This window comes from Rhea pennata, chromosome 7 (genome assembly GCF_028389875.1).
Source record: "Rhea pennata isolate bPtePen1 chromosome 7, bPtePen1.pri, whole genome shotgun sequence".
In the NCBI taxonomy this organism is placed as follows: Eukaryota; Metazoa; Chordata; class Aves; order Rheiformes; family Rheidae; genus Rhea; species Rhea pennata.
This window is the reverse complement of record NC_084669.1, coordinates 22657680-22673009: the sequence shown is the minus strand read 5'-3', so window position 1 is coordinate 22673009 and position 15330 is coordinate 22657680. Positions and strand designations below refer to the sequence as shown.

Here is a 15330-nt window from a genome sequence, read left to right as displayed (position 1 = left end):
CATGACCTGCTTCTCCTGCAATGTGTCCAACGAAGAGCAGTGGCAGAGAGCCCTGTGGACAGACAGCTCCAGATGTTTTGGGTACATTAATAACCAAATAAAATAAAATTCTCCGTGACAGGATTCAGGCTGGTACTTTATTTGGGTTGGGGGGGGGGGGGTGGCTGCACCTACTGCTCCACTGTAGAGTGAGCCCATAGCTCCTGAGGCCAGAGCAACCCCGCAATATGCTGCAGGAAGGACTGTCACTCCCTTGGCAAGGACCCTGCCTGGTTCAGCCACTGTGTCTACTGCTGCTGCCAGTAAGCAGCCCCCAGCCTAGTGCAGGGCACTACATTCAGGAAGGCTAATGGTGTGCAAGGAGAAGGCTCTCCTGAGGTAAACAACCCTAGGAGCTTTTGGCAGCCTTGACTGCCATCTTTGTGGCTAGGAGCATTTTGGGGCTGCGACTGCTGTTTTTGCTGCCAGATGAAGAATGGCTGCAGGCTCCTCTCCTGGAGGAGAGCATTTCTTCCCAGCTTGGTAGGTGGAGTTCTGGTTCCTTTCAACGTTGCCTGCCTCAGTGGGACCTCAGGCTGCTTTTGGGGGCTGCCCTTATTTCTTGGGTGCTCTCTACCCCTAGCCTTTCCACAAATCCTGAGCACGTCCTATCGCTTCTCTCTGTCCTCCTTTGTACCTTCTGCTCTCACTGAAGCATTTGCCAAAACAATCCTGCTTGTCACAGTGGCCACTCAGCACCTCCATATGAATCAATGTGTGTGCTGGGACATGAAACCTTCAGCAGTCTGTCGCTGCAGTGACTTGAGGTGGTCTCCTTAGAACAAGTCAACATTTATTCATCTCCTGGAGAACAGTGCACTCCTTCCCAAATGCACATCTGTTCCCTCTCATCTTATTGAGCCATCTACCTTGGGCTTTGGTCAGTTCAGGCTCTCACCTGATGTCCCAAAGGAATGCCTTCCTGAGACTGCAGAGGTCATTTCTCACCTGATGTCCCAAAGGAATGCCTTCCTGAGACTGCAGAGGTCATTTCTCTGGATAGTGTCTCCACCAAAATCAAAAGAGGGTACTCCTACCCCACCTCACGGCTGAGATAGCTTTTACAGGGCACAGAAAGAACAGCATAAGTAAGAAACCTTTGTGGATAAAGAACAAGAGATGAGGACTAAGAAAAATTGACATCACTATGGTTAATAAGGTCAGAAGGTGGAGTTTTATTCCTCCTCCATTTTCCCTGGGCGTATCAGTTCATCTCAGTTGTGATCTAGCCTCCATCTGCCAATGAAAACAAGAAGTAGGCAGAAACAGTATCTCTGACTACTTTTTTTCTAACATTAGTTTCACTGCAAAGATTTGCCTGTTCTTTATTAGTTTGAATTAACCTAAATTTACTAGGACAGCAAAACCATCTCTCTGAGTTTGGGTACTCCTGGGGAGTTTCTTTTTTGCTTGTGTATCTCAAAGGCACCAGCTCAAACAAGTTCCTTGCCCATCCAAAGTCTCTGTCCTGTCCTCTGTAGAAACACATGTATTACAAGAAGAAAACTCTCTTGTCCATGAAATGCAGCCACATGACCTTGGTGACAAAGAAAATCATTCTGCCTACTGTTTCTGTTCCCAGTCACTATTTGGTGCTTTTCTTTGAGTTATGGGGCAGACAATTTTCATAAAAGGATTCCACTACAGGTGGTTCTCCTCTAGACTTATTCATCCTTGTGAATTTCACTTGTGTTTTGGTGTCTGTTTTGAGATATTTTACTTGATTTTCGTTTACATAGATATTTGTTGTCCCCTCCATCATGGTCATGTAAAAGTCCTAGAAGCAAAACATCATTTAGATGATGAACTAGGCTGATTGTCACAAGGTACTCTGGCTGCAAGAATTCCCTCTCTCTTTGCAAACGTTTTGCAGTATTTTGAAGAAAATAACAAATTTGCTCACATAGCAGGTGCATCCCTCCTTCTCCCTCCACTTTTGCCCTGCAGGATGCAGGTCTAACATCTGTTTACTCTCACTCTATAAGTGAGACTGTAATCAATCAGATTAAATAACAGAACAAACTCTCACCCCATAAGAACAATCTGCCTGGATGGTCGTGCCTCCAAATGTATTTGCAGAAGTCTAGAAATCAGTCAGTTATGGATTACTCACAAAACATATTTTCTGCAAAGCAAGGAAGGACAGAGGCTAGGCAAGCAGCTACAACACATCTACAACAGCATGCCACAGGTAACACACAGAAGGCCCAGCTGCACTCTAAGGTGGCCTGTACTTGTTAGTCATAAGCAAGGACCTAAATTCTGATCCTTCCAACAGCAGCTCCGACTGAGTGGAAAGAATATATGTTCTTCCTCAAAAAGTGGCTTGAGGCTGGGAGAAAACATACAGAAAAGTACGAATGCATGCCAGAGAAAGCTGGATTCAGAAGAAAAAGCAGCACAAAGGGAATGGGATGCCCCAAGGAATGATGTGCTCTTTCAACAGCTTGCATCTATTCTCTGTCCTCACTCTGATGCTGGAGACAGCTGCCTGCACTGCCTTGCCTAGAAGATTGATCAGTAGACAATGCCTTAGCTCATGCCTGGAGCACAGGACATCAGCAGACATGGTGCACCCCGCACCAGAGCACTCTGCCTTTTTCTAGTTTTTACAAGTTATCTCATCCAGCCCCAAATGACAAGGGAGCTGAGGATCAGCTACAAGAAAGTCACTCACATAAACAGTAATGGCAGCATGTACCTGACTTGCTATCCCTTCTCTTGGGCTGACCAACTACCCAAAGCCTGCAGCTCGCATGCTGACATGCCTTCTGGCAGATGGCCACAGGAGTGTCCATCCCAGATGGCTGCAGGAGGGGCTTTGGGAACAGGCCACAGTTCAAGAGCTGCACATAGCTTCTCAAAGGTGATAGGTTGGCCATTTCTTCTCTGGTCCCTGCAACAACTAGATGCTCTGTTTATACAAGAAAAAAAAAAGAAAAAAAAAAAAAAGAAAGAAAAAAGAAAAATACCCAAATCTATATTCATCTTTCAGTTACAAAGTAGCCAGGAAAACTGCCCTTCCCTGAGGTAGGTTGTAGCTAGATTGATTGTCCTCAATACCTATAACTCAACAGTAAAATGCAATTGCTCCCTGGCTGGATAATCCAGCAATAAAATGCAAAATGACAAAGGGATTACATGTTAGAACAGAACCATATTTCAAAGTACAGCAAGTGGGATAGCAAGTTTCTAAAGGCCACATTTTTGCATGCCTAGAATCCTTTTTTATGGGAAAGGAGAAGAAACATATGTCTTTCAGCTAAGAATTAGCATTGATGTGCGCTTTTATTGAGTGTCAGAACATTTAAATAATCCTCTGATAACTGTTGTGATGGCTAATGACTGCTCTAGTCTTTATCTCCTTTCTCATCAAAGGAAAATAGAAATGACATTCAGGTTCCCTTTTGGAGCAGGAAGAAAGTTCAAGCGTATTATGGGCTTATCAAACACACATCATACTGGGCTTCCATATAAATGAGAAAAAAGAAAGAAAGAAAAGAAAGCAAGAAAGAAAGAGAAAAGAAGAAAGAAAGAATCAGGGTACTGTAAGCATCTCATGGGCCTTAATGATACAATACAATATTGGTGGCGTTAGTACAGTCCATCAGACAGGATCTTTATTAGCCAACCACCCATGAAGTCAGCTTTTTTTATTCCAGAATCACGCACTCAGCTCCCACAGATAACATGATAGTGAGCAATCAGTTAATCTTAGCCCTACACAGCATGCTTACCAAATTTACAGCTGGGTTGTAAATGGTTGACAGAGAGGGTGTTGCCACCTGCGAAGAAAAATAAAAAAGAAAAGAAAAATAGAACTGAGTATTAGCAATTGCAATGTATTACTGGCTGGGAATACAAGTGAGGAGGGATGTTTCTGAAGTGCCTGGAAGTGCTGGCATGAGAATATAGTGGTTTGATCTCAACACACAAGGTGTGCTAGTTACTCCAGAGAAAACACAGAATATACAATCCTATTATTTAAGAAAATGATAAAAGGAAATACAGACTGGTTTGCCTGAATTGGTTATGCTATTCAAAGCATCTGAGCAGTCAGGGACTTATCATTTAATGAATCTACCCTATCACATCCCCACTGAGAAAGGGCAGGCTATTTATTCCCACTATGGCTTGAGAGTTAAAGGACAGAGGCAGCTTGTAAGATAACAAAGATTTGCACCTGCAACCTTTGAGCCCCAACTAATCATGTGTGCCTGCTGCTATTGATTCAGGGTCAGCTGAAAATGATCCAAACACATTAACTCTTTCCTGACTGAGTTGTTTACACAAACAGGAAGGGAGGTATACAAAAGAGCTTCTGCTAGACACACTGTCTGCTCGGGGTACTATGCTCTCTTGTAGGGCAGCTGGATACATGGATTTTGCCATCCTGAGAGGAATAAGGAAAGAGTTTGGAGGGAGTTAAAAACTTTTTGCCTCCTCAGTGTTTGCTTTCTTTCAGCATTATTTCCCAGTTGTGGTGCACGCACACACACACCAGAGTCTGTGCAGAAATACAACATATGCTACCCAGAATCTCCAGCTGCAATTACTCAGACCGTATTTTTAACTTCTATGCTGGTGTAGCTCCTACTGCCGGAAGCAATATTGGGTTCAAATGGTGAGCCTGGTGAGCAGCTTGGGCTGCCTGTAGAGACTGCTGCCAGTACCACTGTTGGGAATAGCACTACAGAGGGGCTTAGTTTCAGAGCTAGCTAATCAGGAGGAGATGCAGGAGCCTCCCCTGTCCTATAATCCAGGGTCAAGTAGTACATATCTCCATATGAAGCAGCTCTTTTAAGACAGTTGGGTTCAGTGTGATTCCTGAGCCAGTGCCAGGAGTATGTAGGAATTAAATAAACTGGAGTGAAAGAGCAAAGCTCTCCATTTGAATTGAAACTCTGATTAGGTGCAAGTGACAGGAAAAGCTTGAAAGAGAGCATCACTGTGCACCCACAAAGAATCAGTAGAGAGGGAGCCAGCAGACTCCCTCCCCAGACTTTTTCTGACTACAGTAGGTTCTGCTGCCATGCACTGAATATGGCCTAGTTATTGTAGCACAAGGAGGTCAGTGTAGAGAAAGCATGTTGACAGAAGTCTAGATATTGCAGGTTATGGAGAAGGAAGGCTCAGAAAGTTAGTAAGCTGTGAGAGATTTGGCTCTTCAGTCTTAACTCAGTCGAAGTCCTGCAGTCTTAGAGAGAGAAATATCACTGGGTGTCAAAGATCAGAATCCAGAACAAAATCAAAGAGGAGAAAGTATTGGAAGGTACAGAATTTATCCTCCCATCACAGACACCAACTAGAGGCTTGTTCAAAAGTGCTGCCTTTATATGCAAGCTGTGGTCACTATACTGGGAGCATGATCTTTGAATAACTTAGCTTATAAGACAAGAGATGTTGGGAAAATCCTCTGAGCATGCAGATATCTTTAGCAACTGGTCACTGAGTAAAAAGGGTCTCTTTTCAAACTCCCAAGGGACACAGGTATTGCTGAACCCAGTTACCAGTTGAGAATGAAATACAGTAGAGACATTTCTTGTTCAAGTTTTCTGCTGTGCATTCCTTGAATGTCCTGAATGAAACACACCTTTCTGAACAGCTGACTTGTTAATGTTTAGATTTTTATTTTCATATTTGTCTCTTCTCTGAAGCTGCAGATATTTTTATTTCCTTCTTTTTGGTTAAAGACACTAAACTTTATGGACTTGATGTTTATGTTGAGGACTGTGCATGTAGATTAAATAAAAGTCTGAATAAAAGGAACAACATAAACAATACATGTATTCACCTGCCTGTGCTCAAGTTATTCAGGAAACTGATTTGTATGTGCAATTAAGTATTTACAACCATCAGTTACCAATTAAGAACAGGTTTGTCTATTACTTGCAGATAACCTGATCGGTAGTTCTTGAGTTGGGTGGAAATGTTTTCCCTAACTAATGCAATCACAGTTCCAGACCATAAGTATTAAATTTCTTAAGGTAGTGCAGTAGAGGACAGACTGTATAAAGTAAGTCCTTATGCAAAGAAAAAGCCTGGTTCTGTACTTGAATCTCTAACAGGTGACTTGCCAGGCACTAGGCATTTGTGCTGTTCTCTGAGATGCCTTGACTTTCAAAGAGCAGGATTCAGCACATCTTACTGTCATATTTGGAAAATGAGGTCCCCAACCTCTTCTCAAGCACATATAGAAAGCTGTAGCAACACATGTAGAATTAGGTCTCTCATAGTCATACAGTAGTTTAAAACCATTGCCCTAAACTGTTCAGAAAAGTGGGTCAGTATGGCTGGCCAATCTGCACATGTCAGCAAAGAATGGTCTCTTATGTAAACTGTTATTGACTTCCTATTTGTTTACCTTAAAAAAGAAAGAAGAGGATTCTTCTAATCTTTGTGGCTGAAACTCCTGCCTCCTCCTGCCCCCATTTCTAAAATTAAAGTGAGTACAATTCAATATTGTGATGCTTTTCCTTGATCCTCAGAAAAATGTCTGCAGAGCCTCAGCTCTTTCTCATAGATTGCCCAAACTACTCCAAAGTGATGTCTGGAACTATGAGTGTCAGTGACCCCAATGAGAGTCACTTATCTAAGTTTCCCAGCAGAATGAAGCACCACAGCTACTGTCTAGGAAGAGTGCATCTAGGAAGAGAGAAAGCCTTATACTGCAGCTGAGATCAAAAAAAAGTTCCACCCTTTCCATGTCATGCTTCCCCATAACTCGTAGCAGCCATCAGATGCAGAAACTGAAAGAGAGACCACATGGAGATAGCCCCCTTCCCTCTCCAAAATCAGCCTCACTAGGCCCCTGCATCTCTGTACAGGAGAGCTGCTTGCTGAAGGGAATAGAAGGGAGACAAACAAATGCAATCAACACACAAAACCAGGAATCAGATGCTCTAGATTTACTTCATAGCTTTACTAGACACCTCCGCCCCTCAGTATCAGCTCTCCAACATGTGAATAATATCCCTTTCCTCCCAGCATTTCTCAAAATTGTTCAAATTGTGACTGTGCATGAGCAGGGACTATCTCCTCTTCTGTGCTTATACAGTTCCAGCTGTAATACCTGGCTGCCTCTTGGACAGAGCCAGCATAGGCTACATGCTATTCATTGGGTAGAACTGGGATTATTCCTGTAGAAGAGAAACAGATGGAGATCCCAAGGGGATCAATAAAGGCACAATGAAAAAGATCAACACAGGTTAGAGAGAGTACAAATCTATTATTTCAGTTTGTGTGCAGTTAACACTGCACTATGCTCTGTCAGTTCTGCAGTTGCTCCAAGATCCTTTGAGAACATACTTTCAGCAAATAGTCATGGAATTAATTCACTACTAAATTTCACAAGAGAATGTTGCTTTAGCCTCAGAAACAGCTAGCTACTGGGAAAGAAGGAGTTTGCACTCCCCGCCACTCTCACCCATCCATTTCTAAATAGATGCTGTATGTGTTTCAACAGATCCAACCCCACAGGACAGGAAATAGCCTCAAGAGCTGTTATAAAGATCCAGGGCACAATTTTCCTCATTGCTGCACCCCCTTAAGACCAGGTGGTACCTCCAGGACAGAAAAGCTGGGCTATGCACTTAAATCAAAGCAGAAGTCAGAAGCCATTGCTTGCATTGCAGAGAAATGCAGAACTAACAAAAAAGCCAATTTGATTGATTTGGTCAGGGCAGAGAATGGGAGGATTGAACATTCACAGGGAACATTTAATGTAACAGCTAAGTAATCCCATGGCTTCCCCTCTCTCGCATTCTGTCTTCTCCCCTCCCCTTCCATCCAAACAAGGTTCAACAGAGACACAACTCCCACTCACCATTTTGGTCTGCTTCCCAAGAAATCCTTGCATGTATTAACAGCTGACCAGCTGACTCCAGAGTTAGCACTCCTCCTGGAACGAGTTTCTCTTCGTGTTAAAACACAAACTGCAGACCCACAAGAGGAAGAAACAATGACATTTCTCTCAGGGCAACTCAGACAACCTGGCTGGGTCCCAGCAGAGCTAACAGAACAGTTCCTCAAACTGGCTCATGCCAGGGGCAGAGTTTGGCAAGTGTGTAGAAAGCTGGGCTTCAGAGCACAAAGGACTCTGCCTCTTTCATATCTGCCTCATGTCAAGTAAAACCGCTCCTGGCTTTGGCTATGCATTTAATATGTGCCACAGCTCAACATTAGGTAAATTCTGCTTTTAGTTTCTAGGACTGATACCTTGACTACCAGAGCATGTTTATTAGGAATGCCAACACAAAGTGGAGGATATCTACTGGCCTGTTTCGTGCTTGATGTGGAGACCAGTGGGCCTTCCACTAGGTACTCATGCTTTAAAATGTCAAAGGCTCTCCTGTCAAAGAACTAAAATCCCCTCTAGTATTTCATGCACAAAGACTGGACAGTCCTTGGGCAATCTCTGGAAAATTAAATACTGTTTCTAGCAATAGGCAGAGAAAATGAGAAGCAGCCAATCACACAGCACGAGTGGCCTGCAACATTGAAAGAACAATTAAGGGTAGAAGCTATTTGGGCAGCAGGGAAGATGCAAGTCAGTGAGAGATCTTTATACATACAACAGGTAGATCCTGCACACATGAGAACTTGTTTTGCTGCTACCACAGATGTCTGCATATTTGTCTAATAGCTGTGACTCTTGTTCACATTCCATCTTCTACTTCATCTCCTATTTTCTGCTGGCTTCACTTGGGCTGCATTGTTTCTAATATTTCAGCAACAGCTTGGACTATAACTCTACATGCAATTGGAGGCTTTCTGGCCCTCTAATTCAGAAATTATGTCCACCAAGCAACCCAACTGCCAACTTCTGTGCTTATTCTAAGGTCATATTAGACAATAACACACTGGTGCAGGAAGCAGCATGGGGGCTGTGTGCTTATTCCTTCCTTCAGCTCTGTTGCTGCTTGTCTTTGGGAGCAGTTGAAAGAAAACAGCACAGGAACAGTACAGGTGGTGGGAGATGCACAAATTGTGTGTTCCAGGTGGAAGGACACAGATGTGATCCTTAAGAAGTGGAGTAGCATCAAACAGAGGATAGAAAGAAGGGGAAAAGCATTTTAGGTGCTGCCTGGATACTCAACATTTTACTGCCACAGTGACAGTGCAGAGCACAAGGCTGCAGTTAAGAACTCTCTCACTTTTAAAGGCTAAGACATTAGTTTCATGGAGCTCTGTGTCAGTCTGTCATAGATGCTTCAGGTTTGTATTGGTACCTTTCCTAGGAAATGGCTATATAAACAGAAAATTTCTGCCTTGGGTTCATATTGCTGTCCTGCTTTGCACAGGAGTTTCATGTCCTGAGGTCTTTGCAATCCACTGCTGAAGGCCATATTCTGTAGTGTAGCAAATAGCCTCTTTCTTCTGAAGTCCACTTACAGACTAATTTCCAGACCTATCATCATGTTTATTGCTGTAAATCTGCATCTCAGCCAATTAATGGATCAGTGCAGAACACGAGACACAGTGATGTAGACACTTTTGGCTGACCCTATCATTCCTCTGCTCCATTTCCTAAACATGCTCTGGATTCAAAAACAAACAAACAAACAAACAAACAAACAAACAAAAAAAAAAACCCACAAAGACAAATGCACATGTGAAGGTCATTTTCTGCAGAGAATAAATCCCAACTGGCATTAGTAGCAGAAACAAACAATGGATGACAGAACAAGGAATGTATTAAGAAATTTCCTCACTGTCAAGAAACAGTAAATGCATGCATACAACAGAACGTGCAACTGAATCCAGTCTTTAATGAATGTAGAGACTCGTTCTGGGCATAGGTACATTTGTACATCCTCCTCTCTTCCCCCTCTTAAAAAATGATTTTATTCAGTGAAATGTAAAACCACAGAAAGACTGGAATGTGTATGCACACCTTAAAGAGTCTGACTTTTTTTCTTTTTTTTTAAAGAAATTTCATGCATTCAAATTATTGACTGTTAAGACTAGTCAGTACAGCAGAAATGTTCTACATAGATCATTGGTTGAAATGTAGAGTACAACAGTTGTGAATACACTGTCACAAGACATCCGTTTGAATGCTAACAAATGCAGCAGATCTGTCAAACCACATTGCAACAAGCATCTGCAACAAACCAGAGTATACATTCCAAAGACCAAGCAAGATGAGAAATTATCAGAACATGAAACAAAGATGTTAAAGTACACAGGAAGCTTCTAAAGTAACTTCTCTCCAGAGTAATTACTCTCATTAGAGAGCCAGGAAATCTGAATGCTGCTTGCCAGTGAAACTTTCCTTCTATTTCACAGGGAACATGAATGTCATGATCTTATCTCTGGTCCTCAGTTACTCAGATTTTGCTTGAATGGAGGCAAGTAAGAGAGGGACAAAAGCAGACCCTATCTAGCAGGGCTCACTTCCCCAGACCTGTGTTGTCAAAGAGCAAAAGATCAAAAGCTTCACCTATAAAAAGAAGGCTATAAAATTTGAAGAGAAGCAAAATAGAACTAAAAAAAACCCCAAGCAGAAGTAATATGGTTTTGTACAGCCTGCAATAAAGCTATAGTCAATAATATAGTATTGTTCACATGACATTTATTAAGGCTTTGACTACTGGTCTTCTACATGCAGCCTTCATATACATATAATTGTGTGTGTGTGTGTGTGTGTGTGTATAAATTACTTTTTTTTTCTTGTTCTAAACAAGAAAGTATTTTCATGCATTTGTTTCCCTACTATTCACAATAATTGGATCATCCTCTGTTTAAGGACTTGTGGAAAGGCTGGGGTCTATTTGTTACCCATCCAGAAATGCCCTCATCTCCAAGAATGTCATTTGTGCCTAACACTGGTGCTGCCCAACATTTTCCCACAGATATACACCAGAGGAGGACGTGTCACCCTGGAGCCTGACAGTACATTGGTTATGTAAACATAGTAATCCTTGGATCATAAGTACTTTATTAAAGCTAACATACCTCAGCTTTTAGCTTGTAATTGCCCATGAGCGCCTTAATGAAATGCCATTTGGAATAAAGCCTTCTTTTTTTTTTGCTTCCCATAACAGCAGCATAATAACAGCAGTTCCCCAAAAGGTGCAGCTTCCTCTACTTTTTCCTAATGAAGTGCCAAGTTAGCTGTTGATTTTGAAAGCCCATGGCTCAGTAGCTTCCACATACATAAATAACTAACATAGAGCATGTCTCAGCCTTACAGCTCAAAGTGCTTAAGTCACTATCTTGCTTGCACATCTGGGTTACAGACTTCCAATGATGTCAAGAGACTGGACCCTGGCTCAGCAAAGACTGGGGAGAAAGCAGAAACCAGTGGAGCTCTCCTGTTCCTAATCCTATGCCTTGGGCATGTACATGTTCAGCAGGTTCCCAGAGCTCACCAGAACTGACCTCTAGCACGGCCTCTGTCCCACTGCTTGAGGATCACCCAGTGACACAGTGCTGAGAATTCTGACTAATTCTACCTGACATTTCCTTCTGCGAAACGCTCTCCTAGCTGATGTGGCAGAGAGCTCTAAGGTTGCTGCGGAGAACTATGGGAAGAGCAGCTCAGCCAAGAGAAGCGAGGACTTACGAGGAAGTAGCACTAGGGAACAATAGAAGGGTGGGAACCAAGGACCATAAAGTAGGCTAGCAAAACAAAGGGAGTGGAATGATGACGGAAAAATTTTTATTTAAGACAAGACCTGGACAGTTGCCACAGCCATCTGAGTTGCCTTGTTGTGACAGAGTAATGGGATCAGACTATGAGTGCTCCAGTGGCTAAATGTGCCCTGACTTCCACCACAGCACTTCCTCATCAGCCACAGCCTTTCCCTTGGCCACTGCATTGAAATGCTTCCATTCTACAGGTACCATGACAATTACTGCAATCACGCGCTGGGCACTTCTCATTGTTCATGGTTCGAAGTACATAGCAGTCCTAAAGAGACTCTCTCCATGTCCTTGCCTGTCTACACACACAATAATCAAGAAAATAAATAAATGAGACAGAAGGAGTCATGGAATCTGAAGTCACAGTCATCTGGTTGCTGACATATTGCAGAGAGTATTTTGGGCTGGTAGAGGACAGTGGGTGGACCGAAAGGTCCATCAAGAAAATCCTACTGGGTGGCTGCCCACATCATCTGCTCCAGAAGATGCTTTCAGACAGCTCATGTGTACGGGATGCTTAGGAAATGTCGCCTAGAAATAGGATATAGAAGAAACCAAGGCTTTTTTTCAACTCAAACTCGGTCTTCTCTCAGCCTGTGGCAAGCTGTGCAAAATACAAGATTTATGCCCTGGCAGGTATGATCAGAAGACAATTTTTGGTCCTGGGTATGTAAGCAGGAGAAAGATTATGCTAATTTTTTCAGAGGCAAATCTTTGAACTGGATTTAGTTTTAGTTACAGAAAATATTGTACACTGCTTTGGGCTAGGTGTACAGGAGCATAAAAAGACAAAGATCACAGTTAAATGTAGTTAAATGACTCAGTCTTCACACGGGGAAAGTCTGTGAGGAGCAGTCAAACTACTTTCTCATGTGCAGTGCATCCTGAAATTTGGTACTTATGTATCGGGCGTGAAAGCCTTTCTTGTTGATGGTGTCATCTGTGTGGAATCGAATCATGATGGAATCCCCTGCAGAGTAAATTTCTTCCAAAGGCTGCAGGAAAGAAAATAAGACAGCACGAAGTGGTAAAATCTGCATGCTAAATAATTATTTGCACAATGATGACAGAGTTTAAGCTCACAGTGAAGATAAAATGGTCGGGAAACATGGAAACTGAGTGTTCAGTATGTCCTGCCCTGCTCTGACTTCTTGAGCACATCATAAAATAGAAGACCTCTTACTTGCCAGTAAATCATGGTGCTAGGCACCAGATTTCTGACAGCTGTGGTTCAGATCATAATGATCTTCCCCCAAGACTTGGAGGGAGAAGACCCTGTGTGCCCCCCTCCAGTCCTATTGCTTTCTGTGATTGCTCAAGAGGTCAATCAACCACTGTATTGATTCACCAGGTTGGCAGAGAGAAGCAGAGAAGCTTATGCAATCCATGCCTTCATGCAGGGATTCTTTTGCTCTCCCAGAGCTCAGCAGTTGCTCGTGTTTTTACTCCTTACAAGTTGAGTACCTTGGCTAGATACAAACAGAAATAGAGGTGCTACCTTCACACAAAATTAGCCCTTCTGCACTGGGCAGGTTGGCAGCAGCAGGCCTCCTAGAAAACAGGATTGGAAGGCTCCCCAAGAAATCCTCCTCCTGCCCCAAAACAGGATCACACTCCCCAAAACATTTCTATCAGATTACTGCCCAACACGCTCTAAAAATCACTTGTGATGGAGATCCTCCCTCTTCCAGACATCCATTCCAACACTTTTCCATTCCCACCATCAGGAAGTTCTTCCTCACATATAGCCTGGATCTCTCTTGCTGCAAATTTAAGCCTATTACTTTTGTGAACAACCCCTGTCCCAACTTAGTGGACATGGAGAACAGCTTGTTCCCTTGCTCTTTACATGCTTGCCTTTTTGTCCAGTCCGCTGGATGCCAGCCCACTCTACAATCCCAGTTCTACCAATTGTTCTGTAAGTCACATTCACCGGACTCTTTGTTGTTATTTTTCTAGTCTTCTGAGCTTGCTCTAAATGATTCTACTATTTTCAGGAAATGACACAATCCAAACTGGACCCTATTTTGCAGCTGATGCCCTTCCAGGGTCAAATAGTGGCAGAATAATTTACTGTATCTTACTTGCAAATTCCTGTTCTCTTCCCCACTGACGAGCTGTGACCTACTTAAACCTACCTGTGCTTCTCTACAGAACTGATGCTTTCCTGGCCAATCTTCTTTTCATCCTTGTGTTAATGAGTCATTTGGTGTGATCTGGCCTGAACTGCTTCACATTGAGCTGCTCTACCTCTGTTTATTTTCCAAACCATCTCCCCAGTTTGCCAAGCCTGTTTCAACACTCTTTCTGCCTGTCTGTGTCTTTTTAAATTCAATAATCACCTTCTCCATTTCAATGCTGGATTCACAGATAAATCAAACACAGAACCTCTGCTTTTAAATACCACTCATTATTGCCTGCATTAACAGAGTCACCTCTATTAATCAGGACATAGATAATGGTTTAGGAGACAACATACTATCCTGCAGTTAACAAGCAACTCTGCAAGTCTCTCCACAGCATGGCTGCAACATTACCTTGCTTCAGGAAGAAAGTGACTAAGGATTAAATTGGGCTTTGGAAGCTGAGTTTCCCACAGTTACACAATGTTCTAACTGCAGTCCTGGGGCACAGCACAGGGCAGTGCCATGCTGCTTCTCATGGCTCTGTACTAACAAGGAGAAGTCAATTGGCAAGGTTTCCAAACCAAGTTGTGTATCAAATAAAGTGGCTGTGATCTCTGGCCATAGGGGAGTAAGCAAAGACCAGTCACAAAAAGCATTTTCATCCCAGTTTATGTCAGCTGCCCTCTCCAAAAAGAATATAAGAATACCTTTCTTTGTGACTTCCAGGTACCCCTAAGAAATCATCACCACCATGGCTTACCCCTGAGCCACAGAAGCGTCCCAGTCGGGGTGCAGTGCTGTCATAACCATCGTAGATCTCCATGTAGTCATACCCACAGTCAGCCTCCTCCTCAATCTCAAATGTCTGGAATATCAGCTCCACTCCATACCCATCTTCAGCTACAATCACCCAGTCACAGTTGGACTGTCCTGGATAGTTGTTGTCCCCAAACTGAGCATGGGAATAGAGTTCCTGACTTTGTACTTCAGCCTTTAAGAGGCCACCACACTCTGGAGGAAGAAGAGGGTACATAACAGTCTCCCAGAGACTCCACCTCATAACAGTGTTTGTGTAAAATGCATGTACTTTGGTGCAGAGTTGATCTGCAGCCAACCAGGAGGAGGCAGTCAGCAATCTACTCACACATACACTACCACTCTTAGAATTTGTTTCATTTGTTTGCAGTTGCAGAGATTTCAGAAAACTGAACCTTGATTAAAACTAAGGTTTCCAAGACCAGTCAGGGCTGCCACAAATAAAAGATTAAGCTTGTGTGTGCCCACAGCACACCTCTGTCTCTACCATAACCCATTCAACATGGGCCTGTTCTGTGTGTGGGCCTATACACCTGACTGGCAATTCTTTGTCAGGCTCATATTCTGAAGAATAGAAGAACAGTTGCTCCTCAACCAAGCATCTCTAATTTATATATGAAAAGATGAGTAGGAATGTCTGTTATGAAGAGACCTCTCAGCTGATATGGAAATTGGCATGAACTGTACAGTGCAAACAATG

The 15330-nt window shown here is 43.0% G+C and overlaps 1 protein-coding gene across 1 annotated transcript in view; it reads right to left on the bottom strand.

The window, feature by feature from the left end:
- Positions 1 to 12548: 12548 nt before the first annotated feature.
- The window catches only part of TLL2 (tolloid like 2), a 97221-nt gene continuing 94439 nt past the window's right edge, over positions 12549 to 15330 (bottom strand). The window contains exons 20-21 of the mRNA XM_062579883.1: positions 14575 to 14825; positions 12549 to 12683 (exon numbers count right to left, since the gene is read on the bottom strand). Of these exons, the coding sequence (XP_062435867.1) occupies positions 12549 to 12683; positions 14575 to 14825 (386 nt within the window). The remainder of the gene's footprint in view (positions 12684 to 14574; positions 14826 to 15330) is intronic.